The sequence below is a fragment of the Bos indicus x Bos taurus genome, chromosome 20 (genome assembly GCF_003369695.1).
Source record: "Bos indicus x Bos taurus breed Angus x Brahman F1 hybrid chromosome 20, Bos_hybrid_MaternalHap_v2.0, whole genome shotgun sequence".
In the NCBI taxonomy this organism is placed as follows: Eukaryota; Metazoa; Chordata; class Mammalia; order Artiodactyla; family Bovidae; genus Bos; species Bos indicus x Bos taurus.
In genome coordinates this window covers 41381944-41402321 of record NC_040095.1, presented here as the reverse complement: position 1 = coordinate 41402321, position 20378 = coordinate 41381944, and the positions used below count along the sequence as shown (strand labels likewise).

The 20378-nt window shown below is 45.3% G+C and overlaps 1 protein-coding gene across 7 annotated transcripts in view; it reads left to right on the top strand.

Moving 5' to 3' along the window:
- PDZD2 (PDZ domain containing 2) overlaps nt 1-20378 on the top strand; it is a 404920-nt gene that overhangs the window by 308738 nt on the left and 75804 nt on the right. For 6 of the 7 annotated variants that reach the window (XM_027520465.1, XM_027520462.1, XM_027520461.1 and 3 more), the window contains 3 exons: nt 5072-5214; nt 8170-8302; nt 13762-13911. In XM_027520465.1, the coding sequence (XP_027376266.1) occupies nt 5072-5214; nt 8170-8302; nt 13762-13911 (426 nt within the window). The remainder of the gene's footprint in view (nt 1-5071; nt 5215-8169; nt 8303-13761; nt 13912-20378) is intronic. The other variant, XM_027520463.1, reaches the window with a different exon arrangement.

Below are 20378 nucleotides of genomic sequence, written 5' to 3'. Positions count from 1 at the left end.
AGAAGGATGAATCAAAGACAGTCCTTGGGTTTTTGGTTTGCATATCCTCTTGAGCTTGAACTGATGATGTTGCTGTTCCCATTGAGATGGCGAAGCCAGGAAGAGAAGAGACTCTACTGGTGTGTGTACAAGATACCTAAGTGGAATTGTAAGAAGACAGTTGGCAATATACTTGATACTATTGTATTTAAGTTGGCCTGTTGGGTTTTGGCTAGTTCCAGCTTTAGACTAATACACTTTAGAACTGATTTTATTTTTAACTGAACACTGCTTTCATCTGTAGGCAGCTAGATTTAATGCGACAGTTGCACAATTAAGACTGATAGCATCTGCCGCTTCCTGCTTCTGACTTCCTTTGTGTTCCTCGGAACCCCTTCATTAGAAGATCAAGAAATTCCATGGTGAGGAAACGTGCATCATTTTCTTTGAATTCTCCCCTTTTAGTTCCTACTGTCTGTTATGGCAGGGGAATCATCTTATTGGATAAAAGTGAGGAAGGAGATCTGTTTCTGGACTAGTATAATTAGGGGCTTTATTATAGATTGGTCATTTCTGCCCTCTGAAGCTTTTTCAGATTTTTTTGATGTGGACCATTCTCTTTATTTTAAATTTTTAATTAATTTATTGTAATTGCTTTACAATATTGTGTTGGCCTCCACCATAGAACAATGCAAATGAGCCGCAAGTACACATATGTCCCCTCCCTCCTGAACCTCCTCCCCACGCCTCCTCCCCACGCCCCCCCTTCCCCCCTCTTGGTTGCCACAGAGCACTAGGTTGAGCCCTGCAGCAGCTTCCCACTGGCTAGCTAGTTTATGCATGATAGTACATATGCGTCTACTCTCTCTACTTGTCCCACCCTCCCCCTCCTCCATGTGGCCAAAGTCTGTTTTTTATGTCTACATCCCTCTTCCTGCCCTGCAAATAGGTTCGTCAGTACCATTTTTCTAGATTCCATATATATGCGTTAATATATGAAATTGGTTTTTCTCTTTCTGACTTTCTTCACTCTGTATAACAGGCTCTAGGTTCATTCACCTCACTAAAGCTGACTCAAATGTGTTCCTTTTTATGACTGAGTAATACTCCATTGTATATATGTACCACAACTTCTTTTTCCATTCATCTGCCAGTGGACATGTGGGTTGCTTCTATATCCTAGCTGTTGTAAATAGTGCTGCTATTAACATTGGGGTATATGTGTCTTTTTCATTTATGGTTTTCTCAGAGTATATGCCCAGTAGCAGGATTACTGGGTCATATGGTAGTTTTATTCCTAGTTTTTTTAAGGAATCTCCATACTGTTCTCCACAGTGGCTGTATCAATTTGCATTCCCACCAAGAGTGCAAGAAGATCCCTTTTTCTCCACACCCTCTCCAACATTTATTGTTTATAGACTTTTTGATGATGGCCATTCTGACTGGTGTGAACTACTAACTCATTGCAGTTTTGATTTGCATTTCTCTAATAATGAGTGATGTTGAGTATCTTTTCTTGTTTTTGTTGGCCATCTGTACGTCTCTTTGGAGAAAAGTCTGTTTAGGTCTTCCTCCCGCTTTTTGACTGGGTTGTTTGTTTTTCTAGTATTGAGCTGCCTGAGCTGCTTATGTGTTTTGGAGATTAAGCCTTTGTCAATTGTTTCATTTGCAATTATTTTTTCCCCATTCTAAGGGTTGTCTTTTCATCTTGTTTATAGTTTCCTTTGCTGTGCAAAAGCTTTTAAGTTTAATTAGGTCCCACTTGTTTATTTTTGTTTTTATTTCCATTGCTCTAAGAGGTGGGTCATAGAGAATCTTGCTGTGATTTATGTCAAGGAATGTACTGCCTATGTTTTCCTCTATGAGTTTTCTGGCCTTACATTTATGTCTTAATCCATCTGAGTTCATTTTTGTGTATGGTGTTAGGAGGTGTTCTATTTTCATTCTTTTATATGTAGCTGTTCAGTTTTCCCAGCACCACTTATTGAAGAGGCTATCTTTTCTCCACTGTATATTCCTGCCCCCTGTGGCCGTGGACCATTCTTAAAATCTTTATTGAATTTGTTACAATACTGCTTCAGTTTTATGCTTTGGTTTTTTGGCCAAGAGGCATGTTGGATCTTAGCTCCCTGACCAGGAATCAAACCCACATCTCCCACATTGGAAGATGAAACCATGACCACTGGACCTTCAGGGAAGTCCCCCTCTGAAGCCATTTATTTTAGATATGTGGTTTTGTTTTGTTTTTAACTGGTTGTGTGCATCTTGGGCCAGGGGTGTGGAGTGGGTTTGTGGGTGTTCTCCATGAATACTGTCTTTAACTCCTCTGTCAGGGTAAACATTTAGGCCATCCTTTCCCCATGATCATAGTTTTGCATGTTCCTGGTCACAAGTCCTATTTCTAAAAGCATTTAAGAATTAGAACTGTATCCAGTATTGTCACATCCTCTATGAACCATACCTAACGTCTTCTGTTTAGCCAAAGGAGGGTAGGATGGGAGAAAACGATGGTGTAATTAGTCATAGGGATGGATAGGTTTCTACTAATTTGGGCTAAAACTAAAGGGATTTTCTTGTATCTGGGCTCTAATAGTGGTCCCTGTTGTTCTTGGGAAAGAGTTCCACAGCTTTTCTGTACTGGGGAAGAGAGTAACACTGCCCCACATCTTCAGGACACCAGGAACCATGCGATATCTTCCAAGGGGATAAAAAAAGTCAGGCCACCATCTGTGCTCATTTCTTACCTGCTCTGTGAGGCCCAGGGAGGCAGCCACAGGACTGGCCTGTGTGTAAATGCAGGATGCTCAGCTCGCCAAGACAACAGCTAATCAGCACACCCCTGCATGTGTTCTCTTTGGTTCTCCACCTGGCATACAGTCTCATGTACTGGAAGTATTGAAAGTTGCTGTCTCGGGGTAATTCTCAAGGATGGCTTCATGGAAGGAGTGAAGCTGTGAGAGACTCTGAAGGCAGGAAGGCTGTTCCTGAATGGGAAGGAAAGGTGTTCCAGAGGTCAGAGGCAACAAACCAAAACCCAGGGAGTCCAAAGTGAGACGATGGGATGATGTAGGGCTTGTTGACAAGTTCATGAACTACTGTGGTAAGCCAGTGACTTCTGAAGTTACATTTGGCCAGACAGGCTTCATGGACTTGTGGTCAGTGGATGGAGGAGACAGCTGGCATCACCGCGTGTTGCTGGAATTGTGGGGGCCCTGTGAGCAGCCCTGGGCTTGGAAAAGAGTAGGACCCAACAAGTCTCTGTCTGCTGATAATTTCCTTAGACATTCCTGTTGCTGCGCATCAGTGACCATTCCACATCTGTTTTTTTTACTGTTGCCTAAAGCTTCATTTTCGTTTCTGACAGTATGCACTTCGGATTTTCTAAATGCCTCACATTTTTTCTCTTTTGCAAACAGCTTGAATGGGCAGGTTGCCTATTTTGGGGGAGATGATTGCTTTGTCTGTATTGGGTCTTAGCAGTTCCATTGGACCTTCGTGGTGAATGGAGAAAGCAGATGGTTTTTACTCTATAAATTGAGGAATGCATTGGGACCCCTACCTATATACGTAGAGCTAAAAAGGACTTTGGGATGAGCCTAAAGTCAGACTCCCAGATAAACCACTTTGGAAGCTTTTGCTTTCATTTCTCTGAATAGCCAAGTGTCTGAGGGAACTCCAGTGTTTTGCAGTGGAGTATCTTTGTGTCCTTGGAATGGAATACAGAGTCAAAAGGAGAATGAACCAAGGCAGTTCAGAGGACTTAGAGACCTTTTTTTTGTTGTCTAGTCATTCAGTCACATCCAACACTTTTGTGACCCCATAGACTGTAGCCCGCCAGGCTCCTCTGTCCATGGGATTCTCTAGGCAAGAATACTGGAGTGGGTTGCCATTTCCTTCTCCAGGGGATCTTCCTGACCCAGGGACCGAACCCTCATCTCCTGCAAAGTGTCCTGCATGGCAGGCAGATTCTTTACCACTGAGCCACCAGGGAAGCCCTAGAGACCTCTATTAGTTTTTAAAAATGATTGATTTGGGGAAATTCCTGGCAGTCCAGTGGTTAAGACTCCATGCATCCAGTGCTGGGGGTGTGGGTTCAATCCCTGGTCAGGGAACCAAGACCCCCCACAGCCAAAAAATAAGTGAAATAGAAAGGGTAGATTTTTATAGTTGTTGTAGCATTTTTAAATGTTTTTAAAGAGCGTGTTGACCAATGTATGTTGATAACAAGTACACCAGTGAATTTCCTATTTTGATTTCTCCAAGATCTCATTCACATGTTGTCGGGAAGTTTAAGATTCAATTCAGTGTGACGTTTTTAACATTTATGCGAGTGTAAGTCACATATGGTTACTGATTAACATTTATTATGTATTTTACTAGATGTCAGGAGCATTGCTGCCTGCTTCCTGTCTCATTTAATCCTAACAACCAGACTTGGAAGTTTTACTAATCATCCCTACTTTAAAGGCAGGGATATTGAGGTTTTGAGGCCTCAATTGATTTTCATAAGTACTAAGTGGTTGAGCTTGGCTTAAACTAGTTGATTGGATCAAACTAGAGTCTCCTGGCTCTGTCTTCCTTTCATTTCCCTTTATTAATTAGTAGGTGTAGTAAATAAACGGAACCCAGACACAGCCAGTGTTTACTCATGTAGTGGTATCTGGGTTTCAGGCAGAAGAGCTTTACTTAACAGGATCCTGGTCAGGGAATTCACACATCACCTTTGCCGTGCTTTCCAAAGTCATCTCCACTGGCCCCAGGTGGCTCATTCAATTTAATTAAAATGAAATGAAACATTCAGGGTCTCCGTTGCCAGCAGCCACATTTCAGGCATTCGACAGCCACCTGTGGCTGGCGGCTCTCCTGTTAGATGATGCAGACACAGAACACTCCTGCCGTCATGAGAACTGGATTGGGCAGCACTGACTGCTGCCCGAGACTTTGGTCCAGCCCGTAGAGTTTTCTCATCAGTGGGCCTCTGCAGTGTCGGTCAACAAGCGATGGGACTCGGCCAGACCTCCAGCTGCCCCTCCTGTGAGAATGGTGCGTGTCTGTCCAGATGCTTCACGGTGTGCTCACTTTTTCTTCCAAGGAGGAAGTCGGCCGGATATGGAAGATGGAGCTGCTTAAAGAATCGGATGGGCTGGGAATTCAGGTTAGTGGAGGCCGAGGATCAAAGCGCTCACCTCACGCTATCGTTGTCACCCAAGTGAAGGAAGGCGGTGCCGCTCACAGGTGACTGGATAACTCTCCCCTTTCTCTGCTTCCTGGTCCTCCCCTCCCCTGCCCCTGGGTGCTGGGGGGGTAGTCAAAGGCCTGGTGATTACAGCTTACAAGGAAGGTGCTGGAGCATGGCAGGAAATCAGGTACTAGCAGTTCTAATTAAATACCCTTCTGAGCACAGGAAGTGGCTAATGGGTGGGGCCACTGCACAAGGAGGGATTAGATTCCTTTCTAATCCATTCACTTTGAGTGTCAAGTGAAAGTTATCCTGAGTCTGAGGATGCTGGTGACACGTGATTCCTTATCCAGAGCTACCACTTGGTGGAACACCACATCCTTCACATGGTCACTGTGGCTGACGACTCGGGAAAGTGATGGGGGTTCAAACGTGACCACAGTTCACCTGCCACGTCATGGCTGTCAAGATTTGATACACATGTAAACACGTGTGTCTTGGTCATGCAGATGTGGAGGGAGAAAAATCAATGTGAGTTTTCTCCTTGTGACCTGAAAACCATTCACACTCCAAAGCTACTTTTTTAACCTCAACAGTCATCTGAAGTAGGAAGATGGGTGGCGCTTAGGCAGAGGCACGTCAAAGAAGTCCATATTGAGTCAGAGGGAGGTAGCCGTCCCCAGATGGAAGGTATGCTCCTACTTTGGGGCTGATTGCTCCTATATACATAGGGCATCTACTATTTGCAAAGCACCATAGGGTGTATTTGTATGTTGGATGCCCATCTGTATAGAATAAGTGGGTAAAGGTGGAATTTCACTGATGAGGGAGGTGATGCTGGTCTGGAATTAGTATTCAGCCCAGGTACCCTGATGCTGAAAGGGAAATGGCAAACCAGAGCAGTAATGGCCTGCCCAAGACCTTGGGGGCTCTCAGAAACATATCTCATTAGGTGAAGTTGAAGGAGCTTGACATATTTGGTCTGAAGAATAGAATACCGAGGAGAGGACCAGTGCACTGATTATCAAGGTTTTCAACGCTCATCAGTCCCATAACTAGAAAATATGATCTGTTAGCCTGAGTAGAGAAGAGATTAACTTCAGGTGTCACTTATTTGGGTGGCGGTAATTAGTGAAGGTTTAAGACCTTAGGTAGTTCATATCCAGAAGAGCATCATCACACTTCCCAAAGGATAGCTGCTTTAAAGAATTCGCATCAGATAGCCATTTCCCCATTACTCCTAGGTCTTTGGAAAGTTGGCAATTAGGAAATTCCTGTGCCCAGAGCTGAGCTTAAATAGAACTGTTCTTATCCATTTTTCAAGTGAGCCATTTTTTAACGGGTCTCACCGTTTTCTTACACCCCTAGCCTGTATGTGTGTATGTGTCTGGGTGTCTAATTCACATGTGGGGCATTCTAGGTAATAACTGGAGCTGAGAAAGATGGGATCAAAGAGGAAAATAAGAGGAACAGAGATGTGGATGGCTTGATGGTGGTGTGGATAAGTAAACCCAAGGACACTGGCCCTGACCACTGTGTTCTCCAGTATTCCTGAATGCCTCTCCTTCAGAGAGCTTGCCCTCATGCCTCCTTGAGCTTCCAGTGTGCTTATTCACCATGGTTTCCCTCTTTCTCTTCTCTTTCCATCCCAAGCATCTACTGTGATACTTAGCATTTCTCTGCTTTAGGGATTTTTGAAGGACAGAAAGCAGAGATTGTCAGCAATCTCTCATGCTTCCTGTCTTCTGTTAAAGCCTAAATTCATAGAAAAGATAATGATACATGCCCTAGAGGACAGAGAGAGAAAATGGTGAGGGAGAGGAGGAGAGGGAAGTTGGTTAATTTATTGAAAGCAAGCAAGGAGGAGAGAGTCTACAGACTGAAGAGAAAAACACTGGGGTGAATCTGTGTGAGAGACAAGCGTGAGTGCCACCCTTGAATCCTGGGTGCTGATGCAAAGCCTCCAGAGGGGATGGTGGGACCTGGGCTTTGGGACTCTCAAATTCACTCAATTTCCCATCTCATATTTAGCAGTGGGGATGAAGAGCCTCTGGCTGCTTTGGGATCATGGGAGACCAGGCCATTGGAGGCTCAGTTGGCACCCACAGAACTGTTGACCTCCTATGACTGACAAGGCCTGCCTGGTGCTCTGTAACCGTCTGTCCCCAAACCTCTGTAGGGCAGGCAGACCCCGTGGTGACTGGACCTCCTTCCAGCCCAGTAGGAAGGAAGCTCCAAGTCCTTCACTTAATTTAAAGGAAACAAAGAGAACACATTTGCATGCCTGTGATGTACACCGGGTCTGTTCCCTGCAACAGCAGTAACTTAGGCAGTTTCTTTGTTCATTTTTCCGTTCATCCACCTGCTTATGGAGCTTGGCGGCAGAGACACAAGGAGGAAGGGGGCAGTTTGAGACTTGACCCTCAAGGCCCCATGACTCTTGGGCACAGGGGTTACAGACACATGCGGTTCAGGGTCTCAGGTGCCACAGAGGAAATCCTGGCAACAGTGTGTCACCTGGGGAGAGAGGGACGGGTGTTAGGGAAGGATTCCTGGTGAGCTGCGGATACCTTTTTCTTCTGGGGCTCAGCTCAGAGACTCAGCTGATGACTCAGTCACAAGGGCAGGATGGCAGGTAGGACTGAGAAAAGAAAGACTTAAGTATCCTAAAGATTTGGGGTCTCGATTCCTCTCCATCATGTCTCCACCTGCATGGGAGGTGTTTCATTGACATTGATGTAGGATATGGTGGTAACTTATGATCGTGCCTATAACTAAGGGACCATCTGAAATCATAAAGCTCCTAGTCTCTGCTAACTGGGCATCTGGACCCTGACAGAAGGATGAGCGGTCCCACCCCAGCCGTCCCCATCTTCCATACTCCTCTGTAGCCCATTTTGGACTGTCCCCTTCTGACAACCCTCCCCAACTCCAGGAAGATGGCCCTTCCCAAGCCTAGAACATCTTGACGAGGGATTTTTTTTTTTTTTTTCCCGTCTCCATTTCCTCAGGGATGGCAGACTATCCTTAGGAGATGAGCTGCTGGTAATCAATGGTCACTTACTAGTCGGGCTCTCCCACGAGGAAGCTGTGGCCATTCTTCGCTCAGCCACTGGAGTGGTTCAGCTGGTGGTGGCCAGCAAGGTAGGTGGATTTGTTTGTTTTGTAAAATATTTTGAATGGCAGTGGTAGATTTGGTTGTGAGCCCTCCGCATGAACCCCCTCACCCCTGCCCCCTAACACATGCGTACTCCCCTTTGCTTGGGCCAGGCAAATAGCCATGATTCTGCAGTGCAAGCCCACAAGGGGCCCTGAGCTTAAGGGCATTTAATCATCTTGCCATCCTTTAAGAGTCTTTATAGGTATATCTGGGCTTCTCTGGTAGCTCAGCTGGTAAAGAATCCGCCTGCAAAGCGGGAGACCAGGGTTCGATCCCTGGGTTGGGAAGATCCCCTGGAGAAGGGAGCAGCTACCCACTCCAGCATTCTGGCCTGGAGAATTCCATGGACTAGGATGCAAAGAGTTGGACATGACTGAGAGACTTTCACGATAGGTTTATCTAGGAGATTAAAAAGCAACAAAAGGACTAAAGAAAAGGGATGAATGGGAGAAAAGCCAGGATAGAGAGAGTAGCAACTGGCCCAAGGGGAAACCAAGGAGGAGATGTGGAAGCAGGGGCGGGAGGGAGGTGACGCGCCTCTGGAGATGCACACCTTCTCGGACCTGCAGGAAGGAGGTTGGGACGGCATGGGCAGGCTGCAGGCCCGGGCTCTGATCCCCAGCAGCACACAGCCTCGGTGCTGGAGGAAGCCTTGTGAACCTTGCTTGTCCAGCTACGCCCCCTCCCATCCTCCTCAATTTTACAAATGACCCGGCGAGACAGAGCTTCCGAGGGGGCCTTGATGCGGCTGGCAGTGCCGGGACCCTGGCTCTTGCTGTGACGCCCAGTCTGGCCATGCCCTCTGTCTGGATGCCAGCTCTTCTTCACGAGGCCTCAGGCTGGGGCTCCTTTCACCCCCACCCACCAGAGCATGTGAAACTAGTGCTGAGATATGGGACCCCCATCTCTCTCCAGGGTCTCGCCAGCCTTAGAACGCTGCAGAGAGGCAGTGGGATACCGCGGCTGCGGGACCAGGGGAGGAACAAGGGCTGTCTGGGTTCTGCTCCATTGTCTGATGAGATAGTGACATCCATGAGCCCAGGGGAGAGCCCTCAGGACTTGGGGGCTAGTGCAGTGGAGCCATGGGGCTTCTTTCCAGTTCATCCTGGATCCAACGCAGGGGAGCACTGGTGTGAGCCACCCCGTCCTTAACCCTTCCCAGCAATAGCTCTCACCAGGATGGCTGATTTCCCTCAGTTATCCTTGATGTTACTTTTGAACCCTGCATCCACAGGTTTTTATTTTCCTTCTTAGATTTTGTGTGCTCAATCACGTCTGACTCTGCAACCCCATGGACTGTAGCCTGCCAGGCTCCCCTGTCCATGAGATTTCTCAGGCAAGAATACTGAAGTGGGTTGCCGTTACCTCCTCAGGGGATCTTTCCAACTGTGTCTCTTGTGTCTCCTGCATTGGCAGGCAGATTCTTTACCACTAGCACCTCCTAGGTTTAATAAATAGGTGAGTATTTTGAGTCATCTGAAAAATCTACTTTCCCCCTTTATGCTTCGCTGGTGGCTCAACTGGTAAAGAATCCACCTGCAATGCAGGAGACCTGGGTTTGATTCCTGGGTTAGGAAGATCCCCTGGAGAGGGGAACAGCTACCCACTCCAGTATTCTAGCTGGAGAATTCCATGAACTGTATAGTCCATGGAGTCACAAAGAGTCAGACACGACTGAGCAACTTTCACTTTCTCCTTTATACCATGTACCCCAAATCCTGCTTCCAACCAGAATTCAGAGCTTGGCAAAGACTTGGCAGGAAGAGCTGATGCTGAAGCCCTGGAGGCAGGAATTGAGACCTTCTCCATTCATACACCCCATCTTCACCTCCCAGAGGTGCCGTGGGCATCCTCTTCCTAGGGGTGGGGCAGGAGCAAAGCCAGGGATGCTCTCGGTCAGCCTGGTGGATCCCACAAGGAGGGAAAGGCTGAAACAAATTCCCCATTTGACCAGATGTGGTGGGAATTTGAAAAGCCTTATTGGTTCTTACACACGCACACCCCACCTCCCCAAGCTTGCAGCTTAACCCCGCAGAGGTCTCTGCACAGGCATTAAAGCATGTCCACCAGACCTTTATTTCTGGACTGACTTCTTTCTCCTACTAGTTTGGAAAGTGGGAAAGAAATCTCTTCTATGCCAGTCATTATACATAAACGACACAAAATACAAAAACAAAAAACGACCCCTCGTGGGTAAAACTAGTGATTAAGGGGCACGTGTGAGATTTTTGAAAACAGACATCGCTCATCAACTTAAAGGAAGAAAGACACTAATGTACTGGCTACCACTGGGCGCTAGGCGCTTTATACCTACTGTCTCATTTAATTCTTAAAGTGAATCCCGTGAGAAAGCCATTAGTTCTTCTTATTCAGAAGATGAGATTAAAATCTAAGCGATCAGTTCATCTGTCCAGAGGTCATGCAGGCGGTGGGTGGCAGAAGCAGCTTTCATCCTGGGTCCGCTGGCCGTCAGAGCTTCATGCTACCCCTCAGTCATGTAAGATATAAAGGAATCCAGAGCCCCTGGTGTTAGAACAAGGTCATGTGTTCCTGCCAGAGGCTGTGACACTTTGGGATGCTTGCTGAGGTCTTCGTAGGGCTGAGCAGTGTCCAGAGCTGAGGAACAGGCGTCCATTCTGGTTTTCAGTCTGTTGGCTCTTGGCCATCTGTCCAGAGCTACGGCCCTAAGGCTGACCAGCCCTCAGAGCTTTCTCCTCCTTCCCATTTGCTTCGCCTACAACTAAGCCAAATACGCTACTGCAGCAGCTGCCAGCTGTTTGCTCCTGAACTTACTCTGCTCCGTCCAAGGTGCTCATCCGTGGAGAAGAAGCACCTGATTGTTAGGCACTGCTTGACTTCTGTTCTTCTTCTTTATCCCAAAGAACAAGTCATCTACAGACTTCAGTTCTGCCTTTACATTCAAAGAGAAAAGAATAAAAAACTTCTGACTTGTCACATATAAGGAATAATAAAAAAATCTAAATTATTGTTGCAGATAAGCATCACCTCGTGACAAAACTTAACCGGCATTGTTTTAGAAATATCACAGTTACTGTCTTCTGGAAGGGATGTCTCGTGTTTCCGCACCGTATGTCATTTGTGTATGAGAGGAGCTTAGAAAGTTTTTGCTGAATGAATAAACTCGGAATGCCCTAGTTCATCTTGATATTCCTGGAAGTACATGCATAGCAACACGGATTTCTCTTATGCACTTCTCTTTTTTGTTTCACTCTTGGTTTTTATTTACAAGAAATATGTATTCATTGTATCTAATGTAGAAAACCCAGAAAAAAAAGGATGAGAAGAAAAACATGATAAAATGTCTAATATCGCCCATGGTACCATCCACTAACTGGCGTTTCCTTCCAGACAGGAACACGTTTCCTTTTCAATTGAATCAAACACAAGGAGACTGACTGTACCTGGAGACAGTCCCACCAGGATTCGGGCAGCACAGCCCTTTAAAAGCTGTGTGTCTTGAGCAAGTTGCTGCTTCTTTCGAAATCTCACTTGTGCGGTGAGAATCAATAACTGCTTCATGGGATATTAGGAAGATCAAATGAAGGATAAAGATCTCTAAACAATGTAGTTGGTCACAGTGAGCACTTGCAGAAATGTGTCTTTATGGTTTTCATATTGTATCCAGGTTGTTGTTACATCTGTTATTAATATGGTTCTTACATATTATTTTTAACCTGCTTTTTCACTAAGTAACCTGCTAAAAAATGGCAACCCACTCCAGTGTTCTTGCCTGGAGAATCCCAGGGACGGGGGAGCCTGGTGGGCTGCTGTCTATGGAGTCGCACAGAGTCGGACACAACTGAAGCAACTTAGCAGCAGCAGCAACCCGCCAAAAGAGCTCTTTCCACATCAGGAAATGTATTTCTGGATCAGCATTTTTAATGACAGTGGCGTATTCTATCTTGTGGCTGTTGTGAAATTTACTCAGCAGTTGGAACTTTCACTCTTTTAAGCTTTCTGCTATTAATAGTTGAGCAGAATTGACATCACAGAAATGGATTCAGCTCACTTTGTCGCAAATAACTCTTTTTCCTTTCCTTGGGCAAGGTCTGAAAGTGTGGTAGTCACAAATTACTGATCTAAGATGAGTGAGGTTCAGGTACCTTGCAGGAGTGGAATCCACGTCGAACTAGGAACAAACACCAATCTCACCAGGTGCCAGCTCACTGGTAGTTTGTAAGTCCCTTTTATAAGCTGGGTATTCTTTGTTGTTCTATTTTCCATCATCCCCCAAGGAATATGATGATCAAAACTTTGCACATGTTTCCTTCCTGGTAGAAATCGCTGGTGTGGCAACAAGAGGAGAGGGCACGTTGCTCTTTCATTCTGGCCTCAGATCAGCCCTGTAGCCCTGGTCCCTGGCCTCACGTGCCATGTCCTTCCCCAGGAGAGCTCTCAGCGCCCGTGCGTGCCTCATTTGTCCTTGAGATTGTCACCCGGCCTCATGGATCTCGCCTGCACCGCACACCCATTCTGACTTTATCTGTGTCTAGGAAGGAAGGGCTCTGTTAATGAAGCCCCCTTTGGAGTCTAATCTTAATAGAATGTGATTCCATGAGTTTCTGTTGTCCTTTAAAAGTTGTTCAAGGACTGCTTTCATGGCAGACATTATCGGTCTCTACTCTCATTGCGATTCAGTAAATGATCTAATCTTTCTAACCAACAGGGGCTTGTGAGATGAGCAGTGAGCGAGAGGAGAATATAGTGGATGTTTGAGCTCTGAGCTCGACCTAGAGACACAGCGCTGAGTAGACATGGTTTGGGGAACTCTCAGACAAAAAGCAAGATAGACGAATAAGTTATATACCCACAGTGAGGCAGTAAACGTAGAGGACATGAGAGGAGAAATGTGGGACTCCAGGAAGGCTTGCCAGAGAGGATGCTCAAGCTTTGCCTCAAGAGGTCTTAGTCTTGGGAAGAAGAGTGGTCTAGGCAGGGGAGCTGCTGGTGAAAGAGGAAGCATGGCTGGGAGAGCCTGGCGTGTTTGAAAGTCAGGGTGGCTTGAATGGAAGGGAGGCTTAGAGGGGAGAATGGAGGCAGGTGAGTTTGGAGAGCTGGGCAGAGGCCAAATCTCTGATGTTGGCCTGCCAATGAGGGAGTTTAAATTACATCCTGAAAGTAAGACGGCGGTGGGGGGGTGGGATGGGGGGGAATCGAAGGATCTTAAGTTCAGGGAGCTTAGATTACTCATAGAAACATTCACCTAAGAAACACTGATTCATCAAGGGAAAAAAAAACTCAAGGTTTAAATTGGCTCTGTACCCCGGACATGTGCATTCGCCTCGCACACCTGGAAATGTGAACATATACTCCATGTAGTCGTTGGACTGGGAACACGTGGCCACCCACGGTTGACTCCGCTATGTTTCCTTGACCTTGATATCGCAGGGTAATTCACAGGCGTCTCATTGTTTCCCCGCAGGAGAACTCTGCCGAGGACCTCCTGAGGCTGACATCTAAGAGTCTGCCTGACCTGACCAGCTCCACAGAGGACGTGTCCTCTTGGACCGACAACGAAGACCAGGAGCCAGACGAGGACGAAGGCACCGGCTCATCTTCCATCCAGAGCGCAGTAAGTGCGCCTGTGCTCTGCCGGGATGCTCTGCTGGGATGATGATCTGCCAAAGACTTGGGTACCAGGGCCAGAGATAAAAGCTGGAGATAGACATTATGGTCCAGACCAGGATGGGAGAGAACCACAGTGCATCTTTTTATTTATTTATTTTTTTTTGTTAGAATCATCCAGAAAAATCTATGAAGGTAATACTTCACGTTTAAGAAAAAACAATTGGCACCATACCCCTGGACATAAGAGAGCAATTGGTACTGAGTTCAGTGCATGTATCAACTTCTAGGGTGTCTTATAATATGCCAAGGATTTTATTGCTATTTCTTGATACAGTATTTGAAAATTATTGCTTGTGAAGTTGAGCTTAGATGGAGAGATGTCTGGTTGCAAGTGGAATGTTAAAGTAACACAGCACCCATTCAGGCGAACTTGCATGGATATATCTCCCAGTTTTAATGAAATGAGGACTTTGCGCTTGGCTCGTAGCTCTTCCTCACACAGCCTGTGGCCCTTCACGCCCTCGTGTGCTGCCCCCCCGCCCCCGCCGTGTGGTCTGGCAGAGTCGGGAGGGCTGTGTTAACTGTGGTTGCAGCGCAGCTCTGTGGTCTCCTCTTCGTTTCCCACATCTTACAGATAGCCCATATTTAGTATAAAACCTTGTTAGCTGTCGTTCCCATCCATCCAGGCCTGGGGAGGGTCCCTTCTTTCTGCCATTTGGATCTCTTACTCCTTCCCAGTAGCACTGAGCCTTGGCAGCATGATAAGCATTGGGAAGTTAGTCCTGTCTGTAATTAGGCCTTAGAAGACAGCAACACAAAATGTATCTCTTCTCCCATTTATATAATTGTTGTTGCTTAGTAACTCAGTTGTGTCTGACTCTTTGCGACCCCATGAACTACAGAATACCAGGTTTCCCTGTCCTTCACCATCTCCTGGAGTTTGCTCAGACTCATGTCCATCGGGCTTCCCTGGTGGCTCAGCTGATAAAGAGTCTGCTTGCAGTGCAGGAGACCTGGGTTCGATCCCTGAGTTGGGGAAATCCCCCAGAGAAGGGAATGGCCACCCACTCCAGTATTCTAGTATTCTGGCCTAGAGAATCCCATGGAATATACAGTCGCCAAGGGTCGGACACGACTGAGCAACTTTCACTTCACTTCATGTCCATTGAGTCAGTGATGCCATTCAACCATCTCATCCTCTGTTGTCCCCTTCTTCTCCTGCCTCCTGTCTTTCCCAGCATCAGAGTCTTTTCCAATGAGTTGGCTCTTTACATCAGGTGGCCAAAGTATTGGAGCTTCAGTTTATCATCAGTCCTTCCAATCAATATTCACAATTGATTTCCTTTAGGATTGACTGGTTTGATCTCCTTGCAGTCCAAGGGACTCTCAAGAGTCTTCTCCAGCACCATAGTTTGAAAGCATCAGTTCTTCAGCACTCAGCCTTTTTTATGGTTCAACTCTCACATCTATACAACTATTTATATTATAATACGATAATTTAAGAAAGAAAAAGTTACTTTTTCCTTTTCTTTTTTATCACTAGAGTTCCAGAGCCACTAAACTATGGTTGTGCAGATTGTGGACTGCACAAAGGTACCACATCTAAAGGAGCACCACTTACATCATAAATACCATAGGCTTTTGTGTTTATGAGGACAGTTTTCTGGAAGATGGCAGTAAATTTTGTTCTAACAAAATCAGTACATTAAGACAACTTTCCAGTAAACAAAGGAAAACATCTTGAAGAAGGTGTGTGTTGCGGGGGTGTGTGTGTGTGTGTGTGTTAGTCAGTCACTCAATCATGTCCATCTCTTTGTGACCCCATGGACTGTAGCCTGCCAGGCTCCCCTGTCCATGGGATTCTCCAGGCAAGAATACTGGAGTGGATTGCCATTTCCTTCTCTTCTCCCTGACCCAGGGATCAAACCTATATGTCTTACGTCTCATGCGTTGGCAGGTAGATTTCTTTACCACTTACACCTGGGAAACCCTCCAGAATATATCCTATCTATAATAAATCTCTTAGCTCTCATACCAGGACCATGTGGCTTTCCCGTGAACTACTTGTCACATTTAGATTTGTGCTTATTTGATTAAAATCTGTTTCTCCCATCTAACTGTGAACTCCATGTGATGTGGGAACATGATGTCTGGTTTGGGTTCCCAGTGAATCCCTTGAATTTAACCAGTACATCTGGTGCTGGGTTATAAATAACTTAATACATTTAAAAACAAACAACAGGACAAGCATTCATTTAAAACTAATGAAAAAATGACAACAAAATCTAACTAGGTTTATCCACCACAAACATTATGGTTATGCCCCTGGCTCATAGCTGACCATATCCTAGCAGCCTCAAAGGGCTGATATCAACATTTCAGCCCCTACAGTGGTGACTTACAGAGACAGATGGCTCTCTGGATAAGCCTGGAACTGTCTGAATATCCTGTGTCTCTTCTCCCGCTATTGTGTGCCCACCCTTCAAGGCCAGGATCTTTCTGAGCCTGCCCATCCTCCTGTGACCTCCTCCCCAGCCCCAGCACTGTCCATTTGCTGTTGGCACAGCAGTCACCCTCCACACAGAAGGCGTACGGAGTGTGTGCAGTCCCGCCGTAAACTGTTCAACTCCAGCCTGACTCTGAAGTCCCACCTTTCTAACCAGACGTGGCTCTCCAGCCCACAGTTTTTCCCCTCACACGCCCACAATCTGGAGGGCTCGATCCCACCGCCCTGCCCAACTCAGCCAGCTCTCAGTGGGGAGTCGAGTAAGCTCAGGGTGTAAAGAGAGGAAAAGTCTGCAGCACACCTGCACCTCCTCTGATAAGGGCCAGGGCGAGTATGTGGCCCAATAGTCTGTGGAGAGGTTATAATCACATGTTTTAAAATTTCATAATTCATAATCTCTTGCCAAAAAATCCAAGGAATTATTTGTCTAGAATTTTTTTACACTAAATACTGCTCTAAACATTAGCCATGACATATATTAAATGTATTACATGTTATATACATTTATTTAAATTATAACTTAGACTTATTGTAGTTTTATAAATTATAATGCTTTTTATAAAATGTATTTATGTAATATAGACTTCCCTGGTGGCTCAATGGTAAGGAATCTGCCCGCCAAGCAAGATATGCAGGTTCGATCCCTGGGTCAGGAAGATCCCCTGGAGATGGAAATGGCAACCCTCTCCAGTATTCTTGCTGAAATAATCCTATGGACAGAGGAGCCTGGTGGGCTACAGTCCACGGGGTTACAAGAGAGTCGGACGCAACTTAGCAACTAAATAACCATTTATGTAATATATATGTATAATATAACTCATAATTTATGGGTTAAATGAGTTGTTCTAATTTCAAGAGTAATGTTTCTACTATATAAGTGGTTTTTGGTCCCCCCATCCCCAAGAAAACCTCACAAATAAAATACAGATCACCCACAATCGTACTATTGAAAGATAGTAGGATTTAATATTTTACTATGCTTTTCAAGTTGATTTTAAGCACATATATATTTTTAACTGACCTTATATTAACAACTTATGAAGCTTACTGTGGTCTTAATGATAGAATCATAAACATCTCCCCAAAGCATGATTTATAATGGCTAACATTTTATAACATGGATATGCCATAATTTATTTTACTAATTTTCTACCAAAAATTCCATTTACATCTATCACATGTGTATTTTATTTTTAAAATCATAAAGAATTCTTCATGGAACATGATTGTCCATGTAGCCCTCTGCACATTTCTCGTTTTCTTAATTTGCTTCAATGGCTTGTAGCAGTAGAATTGCGTAGTTAAAAGTTTTCTCCAGAGAGGTTATGCTAATTTACATTTCTAGCAGTGCCTGGGGCCTGTCATTGCCAATAACATTATCTGAAAAGTTTACAAATTAATCACATCTTGTTGTATATATTTGTTGTGTATGCTTGTTACTGCAGTTTTGCCAAAGGACTTTCAATGTATTCTGTGCTAACACACTTTATTTGGGAAACTTTAGGTTGCTTTTAAGAAGAAACAGATGACTGAGCAGTAGTCCCCCACAAGTACGCATGTTTCAGAGCTGTGCTTCTGGGTACAGTTTTCTCTGTTATGTCACCTGCAGCTCGCAAATGCAAATCCCGAACCCCTTATCGTCGGTGGGGAAACCGGCACTGACCTTCCTTGACTGTTAGTTCTGCCTTCTTTGTGCTCCAGACACCCCTCACCTCACCTCACCTTCTGTCCACACCCCTCACAAAACATCACAGAGAAGCGACACCAGCCTTCTTCCCTGGCTTGTCATCCTTGCCTGAATGCCCACCGTCTGTCAGCCACTCCCTTGAGCTCTGGTTTCAAGCCAGATGACCTGGGTATGAGACAGAGTCCTGCAGGGCCAGGAAGTAAGCACATGACATTTTCCCAACTTCACGGTCTTCCCAGAATCTCCTGCTGGGCCTTCTCAAGGTGCTGAGCTACTGAGGTGGGGAGGGGGATAATTATTTTTTAGTTTTATGTTTATGATCCAAGGCTGTTTTATGATCCTTAAACACCGGTGAACCACTTAGATGAAAGAAACTTGGTACTGTTTTAATCAACTAAATCACAAAGCCTTTTACTTCCCTGATGATAATGATGAAACCTGCTGCCAAGTTCGACTCTGACTTTGACTCTTCCTGCACCTCTAAGTCATGGATGCCCCGAGCACTTAAATGGAGCAAATGTAATACAAACGCTCAGGGTCTGCCATGAGCATCCCTGTGATCTATTTTTCATGGCTGCAATAAACAGCCATGAGATTTTCCCTTCAAAAAGCTCTAGCCATGCTTAGAATAGAGCCATATGCATGCTCAGAATAGAACCATATGGTGAGTATCAAGTGTGAGGAGTAAAGGCAGCAAAAAGAGAACTGGGATGGGACAGTGAAATCCCACAGTCATTTGCATAATTGTCACCATCTCAGTGGGGTCTGACTTCATTGAGGGGGTCCTCCCTCCCCTCCCTGCACCACATCTGATCTTAAAAACCTCCAGGTTGATCTCAGAAATAGCCAAGTCTAGTCCCCTCCCCTGTACTAACTGTGGTCCTGATCCACCCGATCGGTCATTCTTTCTCAAGTCTTTCTTCTCCGCTTTGTCTTCTGCCAGATGATGGTAATTTTTAAATGAGAGGCTGGCCATGTCGCTCGCTTTAAAGTCCTTCAAGGTGTCTCGGTCACACTGACTTTAAAATCACAACTGCTTAACGTGAAGCCGTCAGATCCAGCCTGCCTATGCTTCCTTTCCTTCTGTCTGTGCTCCTGGCAGACCTAAACACACACACACACACACACACACACACACACACACACACACAATACAATGCCTCTGCACACATACAACCCTCCCTGGCACACTCCCAAACCTGCTACTCCCTGTTCCCCTGGCATTTAGCATTGGCTGTTTTCTAATTATTTGTTCCTACATATCTCTTTGGGGGTCTTCCCATCCCAAGGAATCTTCCCATCCCAGGGGTCAAACCCAGGTCTCCCACATTGCAGGCAGATTTTTTACTGTCTGAGCCACCAGGGAAGCCCAGTCTCTTTGAGAGGAGAAAGAAAATATTTAAATTTATAAACTTTTGAAGTCAGGTATACCTCATTCCTAGAGCAGGGCATGGCAACCTGCTCCAGTATTCTTACCTGGGGAATCCCATGCACAGAGGAACCTGGAGCACTACAGTCCATGGGATCGCAGAGAGTCAGACACGACTGATTGACTAACACTTTCACATGGTTGATTTACAACATTGGGTTAATTTCTGCTTTACAGCAAAAGTCAGTTATACATATATTTTTCATATTCTTTTCCATTATGGTTTACCACAGGATATTGAATATAGTTTCTTATGCTTTACAGTAGCAATTTGTTGTTTGTCCATCCTATATATAATAGTTTGCATCCAGTTCATCTTTTTTAAAATACGATTTTTAAGGAAAAATATGTATCTGGCCTTCTGAGAGAGTGGCTATTTTTAAAATGAAGAGTAGAAAAAGGGTTTTAACATAACAGTGTGTGGAATGAGTGATCCCTCCTTTTAAGTGATTAGGAACCTGTCTTACCCTTTTTATATTTTTAACAAACAAAAATGAAAATGGAAGTAATGATTGTTGCTGCCAAATCTGCAATTGTTGGAGCTCTGCTGGGAAGATTTGTTTAGCACATCAATCAGCAGACCTGTATCCGGCTTCCTTTGGCATGAAGGGAATCAGTTCTAACATTTTGGAATCCCCGGTTTGGAAAATCCTGGAGAACCTTTGGGTTTATTAAGGTTAAAGAAGGAATAAAGGAGTTCGTTTCTCAAAAGGAAAGGTGAGCCAAACTGGATCTTATGGTTCTGTAAGTCTGATGTGGGTGTTTGATTCTTTGTTTGTTGATGGCTTAGCCCTGAGGTGTGAGAAACTGAATCAGTCTTTTGGAAAAAGCAGCATCCTTGGGGAGGAG